The sequence below is a fragment of the Coptis chinensis genome, chromosome 3, assembly GCF_015680905.1.
Source record: "Coptis chinensis isolate HL-2020 chromosome 3, ASM1568090v1, whole genome shotgun sequence".
Classification (NCBI taxonomy): domain Eukaryota; kingdom Viridiplantae; phylum Streptophyta; class Magnoliopsida; order Ranunculales; family Ranunculaceae; genus Coptis; species Coptis chinensis.
In genome coordinates this window covers 20,595,571-20,609,207 of record NC_141458.1, presented here as the reverse complement: position 1 = coordinate 20,609,207, position 13,637 = coordinate 20,595,571, and the positions used below count along the sequence as shown (strand labels likewise).

Genomic DNA, 13,637 nt, shown 5'->3' with positions numbered 1-13,637 from the left:
CCTTTAAAACTCATTGCATCACATAATTCAAGTAAAGTCAAACAAGATGCAAGATAAATATCCCTTGTTGTGTCTGAAAAATAACAAGAAAAACATCAGACAATCTATTCACGGTCTGAATCTGGCTGAAACATAATCGAGGAATCGTGTCATCTGGATCACATATTTGGCAAGACAAACTGGCTTCGGAGTTGACTGAGCATCATACTTCGACACTGTTCGACTGCATGTAACTTCACTCGCTATGCATAATTTAAGCTGCATAAAGAACATACTTATATTCGAGTGAGCAAAGCGAACGATTTTGGGAGAAGGGGGGCTGTGCGAGACAAAAACCAACTTGGTTGGTTTCTGTCTGTTTGTCCTCATCTTCTCTTATTTTTTTTCTCCCAAATATTTTTCTCCTTCGCCCACCTCTCTCTCTCCCCCACATCACCCAACTCTCTTTCTCCGCCGCAGCTCCGCTCACTCCCCACTGCCACGCAGTATACTAGTTCTTTGTGATTTAGGCAGTCCTTTCCGCTACAAATGAGGTAACTAAGAGTAGGGACTAATGGGGAGCACATATTTGAAGATTAATAATTCGCTGCCAATTATACTCACCCTTCCAAACACCAAGGGATTTATTTTTGTCAATTTTTTTCTTAATCTTATTTTCGATATAATTTCAGATCCCATTTCTTTGGGTCAACTATATGAATATTTGAAACTTTTCTTTTCCAGAAAAATATTATCACCTTACATCATAGGATCAAAACTATCTGAGTATCAAACCCATTGAAAGGGATGCATGACAACTTTTCTATTGAGATGTTAAAGAAATAAAATTTGCTCAACTAATTTACATCAGGATTTGTGTACACGAATCCGCTAATACACAAAAATGTTTTGAGTGCATGAAAGAAATTCAGAGTGATTCTTCGAGCTCCCGGAAACCTCTGTAAACAGCCTCAGTTTGGCTTTGCGGAAGAGCCAACCTACGGACCTCAGTCATGTACCTGTAAAACCGAATTTCAGAAGGGAAAAATTGAACTGAGATCGAAATTTGAACCTTCTCTAAAACCAACTAGATCAATTACGAAGGAAAAAAGCAGTGTGTCCAACAAGCTTATATGAAAATGCCAATTGAACGATGATTTTATCTAACATTACTTCTTTATTTCACTGGAGAATGTAGAAAGACGGGGAATACCTATTTGCCGCACTAATGATTTTATCGCGTGCCCCTTGATTAATGACAGTTGTTTTCTCCTGTGAGAATGATCCACTTAAAATTAGGGATGCCCCAGTAGCATTTGTACCCATTCTCTGTGAGAGAACAGACATTGCCCACTCACGAAGTACCACAAGCACTGACCGAAGAAGGCGCAACCTGAGGCTGGGTGATGACAAAACAGTTCCACTTGATAGAAATTGGTCGTAGGTGCTCAATACAGGTTCAGCTGCACCTTTACAAACCGCTAGAAGAGCCCTGGCTACATCTTCGTCTCCAACAAGCTCAACTCCCGAAGCCAATCGCTCCTAGAAACATGCCATTGATTAGAAAGAAGCACAACCATAATAAGGAGAAGATACCCTCATAGTGATTTCAGGTAGTAGGTTTAAGGTACAGCCGGTATCTATTGTCATCATTAAGAGCATATATTACAAATGAAAATTAGAATGTGGAATCAGGTAAACATATTTGGAGCACAAAATACCAGTGCGGCCTTCTCAAGTTGGAGACACAATGTATCTAAAGGCAGTCCAGCTCCATCTCCAGGATAAACATGGGAACCAACCCTCTTGAGAACGGTACAAGCCTCAGCAATACCACCCGATGAAAGAGCTTGATCAATAAGTCTAGCCCAGGTCTCTCTGACAATACTGCTATCAGCGTCCCCAGAATAACTTGCGAAGTAAAGTATTTCCAAGCATACCTAAAACCAAAAATCAAAGTTTAGGAGTTCTAATGTGAAAACAAATTTCATGGAAAAGTATGTCTTCTGTCAATCTAATGGCACAATATGAATAATATAAAAAATACCTAGAGATCAAGATTCAAGATGGAGATACAAGACCAATAAGATCAAGAAAAAAGCTTCATAAACAACTAGTATTGTACTCTGAACGCACTTGAACCATCGCCTCGATGATTGTGCACCCCACCCCAGTCTCCACATGCGGTAGGTCGCAGGTTTGAAACTCACTAGGGTCGGTTTGGGAATTCTCAACCCTGTAATTATTTAAACCGCACAGGGCTCAAGATGAGCCTTCAGGCATAGTTTCTCTACAGTCATTGATCAATTACCCTGCTGAGCTGGTGATGTGACTTCTGGTCGCACAGATGATAACGTAGCCACTTAGGTGAACCATCTCTTAGTAAAGGTAGCTCTAATGCGATGGTACTATTTAGGTGGTGACAGCATGTTATGTTTCCTTGTATAACACCTAGTTGGTTGTATTGTAAGCAGCAGCCTCCATATAATAAGAGGTTTGAGAAAAATAGTACAATGCTCCTATCAGCAACACAACCAACACAGTTTATACAGATAACACTGCCATCAACAATGCAGAAATTTAGTACATAATAGATATTTCTTTATTAAAATTTATTAGTTTATTATGAAAAATAGTACAAACAGTTTAAAAGGTGACTGTAAGAATAATGTCTAAGAGGCTAAATTGTGCAAAATACATAACAATCCTTTCTGCTTTAAGTACATTGTTAGGACATTCTGCTAGCATATAACCAAAAAAGTTAAAGATTGGTAATGGACATGGCGAACAACATGTAAACATGAAATAAATTGTTGGTGTAAATTTTTGCACTATACAGCTGGATTTATGACATACGGTCGAACTTCTGCAGCACAACACTAAAATTGATAAAAAAAAAACTCATTTTGTCAAGTAAGAAAATGTCAGCATTTCAGATGTTTATCAAATAAACTAGCTATGTTACCTCCCAAAGCTCAAATGGAAGGGCATAGTCGTTGTATAGAATGGTGAGACTCTTTAAGTCCAGTGATAGCTCTTTTGCCTTTTCTTGTGCAGCGTTCGCAAGATTAGTATCAACTGTAGGTGGTCTTTGAGGATCATTTGGATTAGAGTCAGACATATCGGATGAGCCTTCCACTCTTGAGGCCATTGCCTCCAGTTCCTCTTTGATCTTTATCTGAAACTGAAGCACAGCAAGTTTCCCTTCAAGCATTTCCAACAACCCACTGTCGAAGGCCCCACGGGCTGAACCTAACAAACCATCACCACTGCTTGCATTCTTCGCCTGCAGAACTGCATTACTCAGGTATTGCCGCCTGGTTTCAGAAACACAAAATAAATACTAGGTTAAAACATTGTTCATTGATTATTCTTTCAATGGGTACTGAAAAAATAAAATAAATAAATGAATATAAATAAATAAATATTACAACAATAGCTGCAACCATATATAAACATCATTATCAAATTAACTGTCTCTGAAATAAACCTTTGTTCGAGTGTAGGGACATCCCCTGAATCAGTGGAGCGCCTCTCAGCCAGCCTTAACAATATATGAGCAGCGAGGAGATGTTGCCTTTTCAAGACATAGTAACGTGCCAAAAGTTCAAAGTATTTGGACTCACTAGTAGTGATAGAATGACCTGCTAAAGAAGGAGCCGATGTGACTGCAGAAACAGCCCGCACCTACCAACCATAACAAGAGAGGTCATGAGCTACAGGAAATATGACACACTTAGCAAGAGGTCATGTTTTGAATAGAAAATATTGTAGCGAGTCTACATTCATCTTCAAACTTCAATGTTTTCTAACCAATAAAATCCAGAAAAAAGAGAAAAGAAAAGAATTTAACCTCTTGTATCGGCTGACGGCCAGCATTTTGCAGGAAAGGAACCAAATCAGGACCCCCATACTCCAATAGTTCATTTTCAAGGCCCAGATCAATCATGGTCCTGTACAAGTGCTCGTGAAACAGTCTGTCAGGTGACTGGACGCCAAGCTGAACAATCTGGCGTATGTATTTGTCCCGGGAGACCTTATCAAGAACTGACTTATTAATTGTAGTAGGTCTAGTAGGAGATCCAAATTCCCTCTGTCCACTTACTCCTTTGAGAGAGCATAAAGCACTGCTTATTATCTCATAACATTGCCTGCGTTGAGAGAGTGCATTTTCACGAATGCCTTCATCGAGTTGTTCATTGGAAGCATCACCTGAAGGATCAAGAGCCTGTGCCTTTTGCAGTGGCAACCGGACAACGGCTTCATAGAACCTGCAAAATTGGGAAAATATCCAGGTTTTGAACACTCAGCATAGGACAAACACAGGATTAGCTAGAATTGTTCAATATGAATATAATATACTCACCTTAAGTCTTCAAACCGTTTGCAGATGGTTCTCAGATCTGCTGACTCTGGAACTTTAGTTAAGAAATTGAATGCCTCTCTCGCCAGATTGTCCTTCTCCTGAGCATCAGCAGTGACTGCAGCTCTCTCAAGAAATTCAACTGCTAGGTAAAATTTGTAGTCAGCTTCCTTGTAATAGCTTGGGCAACCCTCTCGTAACCTCCCACTGATATCATCAACTGTCCCCCTACCATCAGGACCAGTATAATACTGAAAAGAAAACATTTAACCAAGTCAGTTAGTAATTACTTCATAAAATGTCAAAAGAGAATTGGAGATGTGGAGACAATTTAGCTATCAATATTTATTTATATCGCCAATCATATAAAAAAGTTCCAATCTCTACAATACTGCTCACATATCGTTTATAATTTATTTATTTCTTCACTAATTGAAACAATATCTGTACAAAAGTAGAAGACTAATCATAAGGACATCGACTAGATACAGCCAAAGTAGGGTTCAGTTCATCACTTTGAGAGTGTGAATTAATGTATCTGCAAAGAATTGGAAAAGATGAGTATCATCAGGCTTCTACAATTTGTGGTGAATCTAAATCTGATTTACCTCCATAAGAGTAGATATAAGCCTAGTGGCAAGTTGGTCACCCTCTTCAGAACACACTAGCTGATGGAAAGTCAGCTGAATTAGTGATTGTCGCAGACTAGCATCAAAACCTTGAGTCAATCGAGCAACATGATGCTGTGAGAGAAGCTGGAGTAGAAAGAGTGCTTCACCCGATCTAAGAAGCAATTGTCTGATGCATTCCATTGCTCGTACCTGGAAAAAGCCAATGTTGTAGAGAAAAAATGAACAAACACTTTAGTAGGACCAACGCAACCAAAGAATTGGTATCACTAACCTCCATGGCAGCCAATTCAGCTGGACTGTATGGAAGTCGTTGCCTTTTATTGGATGCTGCTCCTTCACTTGACTCAGCATTTCGAGCGTAACCACCAAACAGGTTTCTTATCATGCTCTGGTCACCAACTCTTCCGTCAGAACCAGATCCATACAATATTGAACCAGTATAGTCTCCTAAACCAGCGACATAACCATATAATCCTCTTCTCTGGTTTCTTCTATAACGTAAGAACTGCTCCAAGGAACGAATCTTGCTTTCAAGAACTTGCATTGTCCCAATAGAAAGTCTGCAGACAATCACTCCATTTTCTAATCCAACATCAGAAGATCCAGAGCCCCCTTTAAGAATGAAAACTGGAAGTTCCCACACAGGGAAAAGTAACCTCGATGAGCACACACAAAGACCTTCATGGGCACCAGAAAACACAGGCTCGGCCTCCTGAACAACCTGCCCCATGCTGAAGCCTCCCGGGGGTGTCCTGGGGTTAGTTAATGAGCTACTACCTTCAAGTTGTGGCATCCCAACTAACCTGGGATCCTCAAATGCTTCAGCGGCCTTTTCAGCGGTGCCATTGCTTATTGGGTTCTCAGTGTGGACTATCTTTGATGCCAGCATCAAACACATTGAAGCAGCTTCACCAGCTCCAAAGCGATTGAAAAAATCCTCCAATACTGACCGAGGTGTGATGGACTCTAGCAATCTCAATAGAATATCTACTGGCCTGTTAAAAACTACTTCCATCATACCCATGGTACTGAAAACAACTATTTTTCGTCTGGGTAAAATATGCTGAATTGCCAGGTCACCTCTGGCCCAAAGTTTTCCAGACGCTATTTCACAGGATTCCCCAATGTCTTCAAACCCCCATGACTCCAAATCTGAATACAATGATTGCACAGTAGCTGCTATTTCTGGCATGGGTGCCACATCAACCACAAAAAGCATTCTTCCCTCAACAGGTAAGGTAGATACAGATTCCCGCAATGCCCTAGAACCCCTTCCACTCATTCCCAAACCAACTGCTAGAGATGATTGTGTGCTCGGGTCCCTCTTCACAATGAGAAGAGAGGACATGGTTGGGGGCGAAGAATCAGAAAGTATAGTGGTTCCAGCAGAATAGTATGCTGTCTCTATCTTCAACGAGAGATCATCAGTCTGCGACCTACCAGCAAGAGATAAGGCTCCAAAGGTAACTCCACCACCAACACCCAGAGGAGGTGGGGGGCGAGTCATTACAACCTTTAAACAGCATGGCCTGTGCTGAGAAGTATTTGCTCCACCCAAACCTCCAAGAGTTCCACTTCCACCAGATGAAGCTGTAGAAATATACATTCTTCTGCCATCTGATAAAACAGCAACAAGGTGTAGCCACTTCGACTCAACTGTAGATAAGGGTGTGATGCAAACTATAGATGGCTTTGAAGCACGAGTAGCAGTTCGTGACCCAGCAGACTGTCTGCCTCCAAGTTGAGAATCCCTCTGATTGACAATATTTTTTTCTTCTGCAACTTTCTTAAGTGGTCCATTACCATTTGCTCCAAGATCAAAGACCTGAAGTTTCATATCTTCCGTACGTGCATAAAGTATATATCTTTCGTTATCCACAATCATCTCAACAATTGGATCGACAGATGCAAACTTAAAAACATTGGGTACAACCCACCTGAATACCAGCAGAAAAGTGTTCATGCTCAGGTATGGACATAGATAGACACAGGTAAAGTGAAACTAATAGATAAGTACTGATACCTTGAAACAAGGCTTCCGAGACCTGCAGTAAGGCATACTTTCCGACAACGTCTCTGCCAACCAGAGCCAGTTGTATACTGCATCTCGTACACATGTCCATCACGGCCAGCAAGGAAAATATGACCCTTGTTTGTACTTGAGATGCATGTCATTGTGACTCCATCAGATGGTATTGTATACTCTGGCAAGGGCTGTAGAGAAACCTCAGCATATGGATCAGTTCCATCTCCTCTTCCAGTGCAGCACACTCCAACCAAAATCAACTACAAGAAGCAATATAGCTCCATAGTAATCAAAATCAGAATTACAGGAAACAGGAAATGTTGCACAAATTACATAATAAACACGGCTGACAAGTATCTAGAGTTTATGAATTTAAGGGAGCAAGCAAACCAATAAGTACCCTGAATGAGGACATAAATTAAGAAAAAATAGCGAGTTAATTTCCAAAACTCAATGCCACTATATTAAAAATTTAAAACCACAATTCAGGAGTGTCAATGAATCAGCATTTGTTTGGAACATATATATATACATAACTTTACAAACCATCACCTCCTATGGAATGGCTAATCTAACAATGTTTGTCAAACCAAAGTCCAGAACAAATTAAAGTAGTGTTCAAAAGAATAAGAAAAAATTCAAGAATTACCAAAACATGCATTACATAGTACCACAGTGATTATGAATACTGGTTAAAAACCAAACTCTTAAAATCTAAAACACTGAGTTAAATTGTAAAGCTTCTGCTGTGGATCCCAACCAAATGACATAGTAACCATCCTAGGATTTAATAATGCGCAAATATCAAAAAGTTGTTCTACCTCGGTGGGAGTTGCTAGGACTAAAAGATATTGGATAGCTTCAACAAAAATCCCTGCTTTAGATTTGGCAAGGCCAACGGCACAGATAGCTTGTTCTTCGCCGCTGTACTCAGGACACTGACCATCCCTACCCAAATAGAGTACATCATAAAATTGAGCAACAATTATCAGGATGCAATCACTCAAACAATCTGCAAATTTCAACATGATTACAATAAAAATGTACATGGTACGTCAAACACAGTATAGATCAGTCATTCAAAAGTCAAGTTTGTGCTTCCTGTGACTATTAAGCACCATAGACCACATCCATCACATCAAACTCCTCAGCAGTATAGCTTCCATGTCACCCGGGAAGGGATCGATATACAAAACAAAAAACAAAAGAAAACCATATTCAACGCTGCTTCTATAACCCGTAGCATTTATTATAATAAATTATATGGCTAGCAAGACACTTTATGAGGAAATGGTTTATTCTTATTGGACTCCCTCAACACTTGATGTGCAAAGAAAAGACCAAAGTTTCAGGTATCTCATATTACAAGTCCGATACCATGCATCTGCATCAAGTTCTTAACTTCTTATCAATACACATGCATAGCTATACGCGAATTCTCACAATTTTGTAATTACAACAAGATTGCTATAAGGAATGCCAGAGACCTTTCCAGGATTCCTATCTCATGATTAACAAGGCTATGACCTATAGAAATGTAAACCTGGTAGAGCAACAGTGTTGCCAAAATCATTTAAGTACTAGTGCTGGCTGACCCGGTGCCCAGCTTCCAACTTATGAATGAGAAAGCACGTCTGAAAAATGAAAGTATGACCCATTCACTGTACTCAAAATCTCACCACTTATCAAAACGCCAAAGAAACAATGAATTGTCTACTGTTGCCCACGCTCTACGGATCTCTGGAAATATTCCACACAAAGCTGTTCCCTCACCACCAGCTGCATTGTATCTTTCAACAAGTACTGGAGGCAACTCCCACGTATCCACAACTTCAACCGCAGGTGGCCACTACAATAGAAAAACTCATCAAATGTCCACCAGATGTAAATTTGAAGAAAAGCCCCTAATTGACAGTCACAGTGAGGTCAAAGCTACAACTACTAACTAATCAAATTAAACTAAAAGCACAGTAACGAAATCATGAATATTACAGACTCAACACCAAATGAGAGCGCATTTGAAAATTTAAAGAAAAAATAACACATAAATAAATGTTGACCTGTGCAAAGAACATTAAAAGGTAAACAAGGATTGAATATCACATTGGAAACAAGTAGCAGTCCCCATGTTACATTTATACAATGGCAAGCCAGAAACAAACAGTAGCATTAGACACATTCCTGAAATTACTTACACGGCAACATCATAGTCTTGAAGCATTTCTTAAATTGGCATTTTCCACATATTACGCAACTAAAAAGAAATTCTAAATAACTCTGCACAACCTAAAATTATGCTAAACAAATTTCAAGTAAATTCCATAGAGGTATTTCAACTGTAGAAAAGTAACATGAAATTGAACACATAATCGAACAATCAAACTCATGCAAAAGATTGACACCTTACAACGGAAAGATGAAATTTTACAAAATTCACCTCTTTGATGTGTAACGTATATGAGTGATCAGAATACCTAGAGAAGCTTCTAAAGCCTCTTGTGGGTCAAACTTACACAAATGTCATGTTGACTTCATAATCATTATAGTTACTTTTTTCATACTCTAGATATCCTTGCTGTGACCATTTTCACTTAACACCAACCCAAAAGCAACTGAGGAAAGAGTATACACTTGTCATCATTCGTAACGTTTTTTTGTAAGTATAGTTACAGTAATTAAGGTGTCGTTAGTAATTAGTACATTAGGGCGTCCAAGCATCAACATAAAAGTAAGACACCCTTTAGCCCAGTTATCATTTTCGAACTCAGTACCTACATTACAGTTGCAATGCCACTTAAAAGTGTTTGTTTATATGTCCAGTATTGCCTATGGGCACATATTAGCATCAAAATTTCATTAAAATTAGTCTTATAAATACACTGAAACAACAATTGCATTACAAATTACTTAAAAAAAATCGAAAATTTAATACAAAAGCTGAAAATACCTCTTTGGGGTGTGATGAATAAGGATGACTAGAATATCTAGAAGCTTCTAGAGCATCTTCTAAGTCTAATTGAGCTACTGCATCTCTTCCTATTCTATCACTCACTACGAGTCCCGCATTTGACACGTCGCGAAGAACCACCTCACTCTCCCACGACATATTTTTTTTTAATCAATATACCCTAGCAAAAAAAAATCCCCCGCCTTAAATCAATAGCCTTTCTTATAAGGGAAATTTTAAAACATGTAACCCTAGAAAATTGGACGAGGATTTTAGAAGGGTTTATTGGGACATGGATTGGCGCGGGTATAAATTTCGTTTCAAAATTAAAAATAAAGTAACACCGAGACAGTAGCAATAGATTGTTTTTATTTATTTATCAATGTATCGTAATATATCGATATGTATCGATATCTCGTTATTTACATTGTGTCCATTACATCTGTAATAATAATAATATATAGAAAAATGTGGGGGTTGAGTAACAGTGTTTTGGTGTACGTCCCAGGGTAATTTGGTAATTTCCAGTTTTTTCTTTTCTTTTTGAGGGGTAATTTGTAATCTTTACTATATAGAAAAATGTGGGGGTCGAGGAACAGTAATTTTGGTGTACGTCTCCTGGGTATTTTGGTAATTTCACACTATTGTTGGGGTAATTTAGTCATTTCACTATCTAAAAGTATTAACTATATTGTTCTCGAATGTTCCTCTCTCCGAGTGTGCAATTTCGCATTCTTCGGCTCCCACTTTCGCTCTATTCTCAATTAGCGGAAGAAGTAATGGAAGCAGTGGAGACGAAGGTGCCATATTAGCTAGCACGCAGATGGACTTTCTGGTTTGACAACCAATCAAAACAACCGAAACAAGGTGCTGCTTGGGGTTCTTCTTTTCGCAAGATCTATACTTTTGACACTATTGAAGATTTCTGGTGGCGGATATCCTCTTTTTTTTGCCTAGCTTTTTATTTGCACCCATTATAGTATAGTTTGATTTGTTTTTCTATATACCCTTTGTTGCTTTTAGATAGAATTTATTGTGTGTGTGTTTTTTTAAACATGGGTGTGTGCTCAACGATTTAATTTTTACGTGATGGTAGGTGTTTTCGTAATGTATGTTAGATCCTCAAAGTTTCAATCGTTGTTGTACTTATACTTCGTCATTATTGTTATTTTTCTTATAATTGTTTGATTTTTATTTGCTTTGATGCCATATACATTTGTTTTTCTGTGTAATCATAATTGTTTGTAACATAGGCATCTTTTGATTTTTGCATATAAAAGCTTCATTGAGTTTATTATTATTTTGGTTTTCTAATATGATCTTTTTTTAGTCTCATGTACTGTAAGCTTAAATTTTCCTTCCAACAGTTTGTATGATCAGATTTTTCCTAACTGGCTTAATATCCAAAGATTAACTAGGCATTATTTAAGTAAAAAAGTTGAACATCACTAAGCAGAAATCGGCAGCTGTCCTCACTCCTTAGTAATCATTATAAATTGTTGTTTTGTAAGAAGTACAATATTTATTTATCCATTATGGCAAAATCTTTGTGGGTACATCATATCCGACAAGACCCTGCTTGAGAAGTATTTTAAAGAGTTACAATACTTTTTCTTTTAGTGTTTTTGTGTACCTACTTTTTAGAATTCTAGTAATATGATTTCTTAAGTTAGTCTAATGTTATTACGCAGTGAAGTAAGAGACATTTATAGGTACATTAATAGTAACTCTAGGAGATACCCATCTCTGGGTACTTCTAGGGAGACTTTTGCATTGTAAGGATGTGTTCATGGTAGGCCACATATGTGTAGGAGGCATATTGGCATGGGGTCTGGAGCACGCAGAATTATTGTTTTATAGATTGTCTGAATAAATTGTTTGGTTGGGGAGTGTTGATAGCCTCTATGTTTTAGATATCCCAAAGGCACACCAGCATGGGTTCCAGAGGAACACTCAATGGTGCCGAAATTACTTTAGCAGAACTTTCGTTGTGAGGGAAAGTTACACTCTATAATAGTAGCCTACCATGACATGTTCAATCAGAAGCCAACACATTGGAGGTTCTCTTCACGAAAATAATGCTTTGATATGGGTTTGGGATTAAATAACTGAGGTGACTGAGAATCCATTACCGTTGTTTCACACTCCTACTGAACATGGTCTAGGTTGAATTTTTAATTTTCTTATTCTTCATGTTTCAGTTAAAAGATGCTATGAGAATTTATATTTTCTCAAGTATGTATAGTTTTTCAGATGCTTATTATGAAGGTTAACTCTAAAAAAATAGGTCATATACAACATGGACCGAAGGCTTCCTATAAGCTACTCACATTGCACCACATCTTGAACAAATGACCCATTTTCAGTAACCTAAGCAGTGGCATGCTCAGACACCCGCGTTGGCCAATATCATTATTGTGAAATGTTGACCAGTTGCTAGCATCACAAGTCCATTGATCCCAATAGTAGCCGGCTGCTTTGGTCTTCATCTATCCGACTATCCCCTTTTTCTCTGTCGTTTTTGATATTTTAGCTAACTGAAATGTTTATTCATTCGTCCTTTTTGTAGATAACGAATTGAACAAGTTGATATAGTGGCTTCAAGGCGTAAATCGGCTATTGTTTGGAGTTTCATTTCTATGACATGTAAGTGGTTTTCATCGTTATATTTTTTTTCCAATATGTAGACATTTGAACTGTGTTCCTGCCAAATAGTTACAATTGTTATTTCATCCGAGATTTAGGTGTTACTACTTCAGTGCCTTTGAAGTGGTTCTCTTCATGGTCTTTAGTTTTATACTTATATTTGTTGCTTCAGAATGGTTTTTTGGTGGGGGTATTATTTTTTTTAGTGTGAACTAATTGTGATGAATCATTTGGAGTCATAGACAACCTGTGGACTTCTATTTATTGAAAATTTTTGTTGAATTTATGTTTTATTTGTTTCCTCCCATAGCCCATAATTTGTTGAACTAAGATTGGATTATGTCATTTGGTTTTGCTCAGACGATAAAATATCAAACACGAATATATGTAATTAGGTATTAACTATTAAAGTTTATTTCACATTCTTGTACTAAGTTCACTCTCTTCAGTTTGAGGACGTTCCTGGCTAGATTTTTAATTTTATTTTTATTTTCTACAATATCTTTCTTTGAGTAATACAATTGGAATTTTCGCTTTATTTAAGAGAACTATTTGAGAGTTTCCCCTTTGTCACTTTCTAGATCAAATTTGTCACAAACTTTTGTTAGGTTTTTAAATCACTGTTTATCCTACAATTTTAAGGCAAGGGCTTGAGTGGTTTGCCATGGTAACAATTCTAGGACCAATCAAGCTGTTTTGTATCTCAAGTCATGGTAACAAGCCTTGCACAATTGAAGAGGAGATGAGTATACCATTGAAGGAGTTGTTAGAGAGACACCGCGGTGGAGTTAGAGGTAGATGGGACAATTTACTTGCAGAAATATCAAGAGGTTCGTCTGTCCCACTGCTTCCTAAGCAAATATGCGACGATATACTTATGGAATTCGGTGCTCTCAAGGTCGTTACGTACGGGATAGAAATTGCTGCAGTTATTGTGGTCAACAAGTTGACAAATATTGTGGATGCAATTGCAAGCCTTTCTTATTTTTAGAGGATCAAGGAGCATGCAGACATAGAATTATTAGCTGCTATTTTATGTTTGGG

The 13,637-nt window shown here is 38.0% G+C and overlaps 1 protein-coding gene and 1 pseudogene across 2 annotated transcripts; one reads left to right on the top strand and one right to left on the bottom strand.

Moving 5' to 3' along the window:
• Positions 1-696: 696 nt before the first annotated feature.
• On the bottom strand, positions 697-10,297 carry NUP155 (nucleoporin 155). Of its 2 annotated transcripts, XM_086601007.1 has the most exons (13): positions 9,948-10,297; positions 8,680-8,849; positions 7,822-7,948; positions 6,998-7,260; positions 5,246-6,911; positions 4,951-5,163; positions 4,346-4,593; positions 3,833-4,250; positions 3,470-3,666; positions 2,945-3,296; positions 1,701-1,919; positions 1,193-1,521; positions 697-998 (listed from the first exon to the last, which is right to left on the bottom strand). In XM_086601007.1, exons 1-13 carry the CDS (start codon positions 10,104-10,106, stop codon positions 908-910), a joined length of 4,452 nt encoding a protein of 1,483 aa, XP_086457133.1. In that variant the 5' UTR covers positions 10,107-10,297; the 3' UTR covers positions 697-907. The 2 variants fall into 2 exon arrangements, with proteins under 2 accessions (XP_086457133.1, XP_086457134.1); XM_086601008.1 differs by lacking the exons at positions 8,680-8,849; positions 9,948-10,297 and adding an exon at positions 8,048-8,187.
• Positions 10,298-13,257: 2,960 nt separating this feature from the next.
• On the top strand, positions 13,258-13,584 carry LOC147508537 (NADH dehydrogenase [ubiquinone] flavoprotein 1, mitochondrial pseudogene; annotated as a pseudogene).
• Positions 13,585-13,637: the final 53 nt, after the last annotated feature.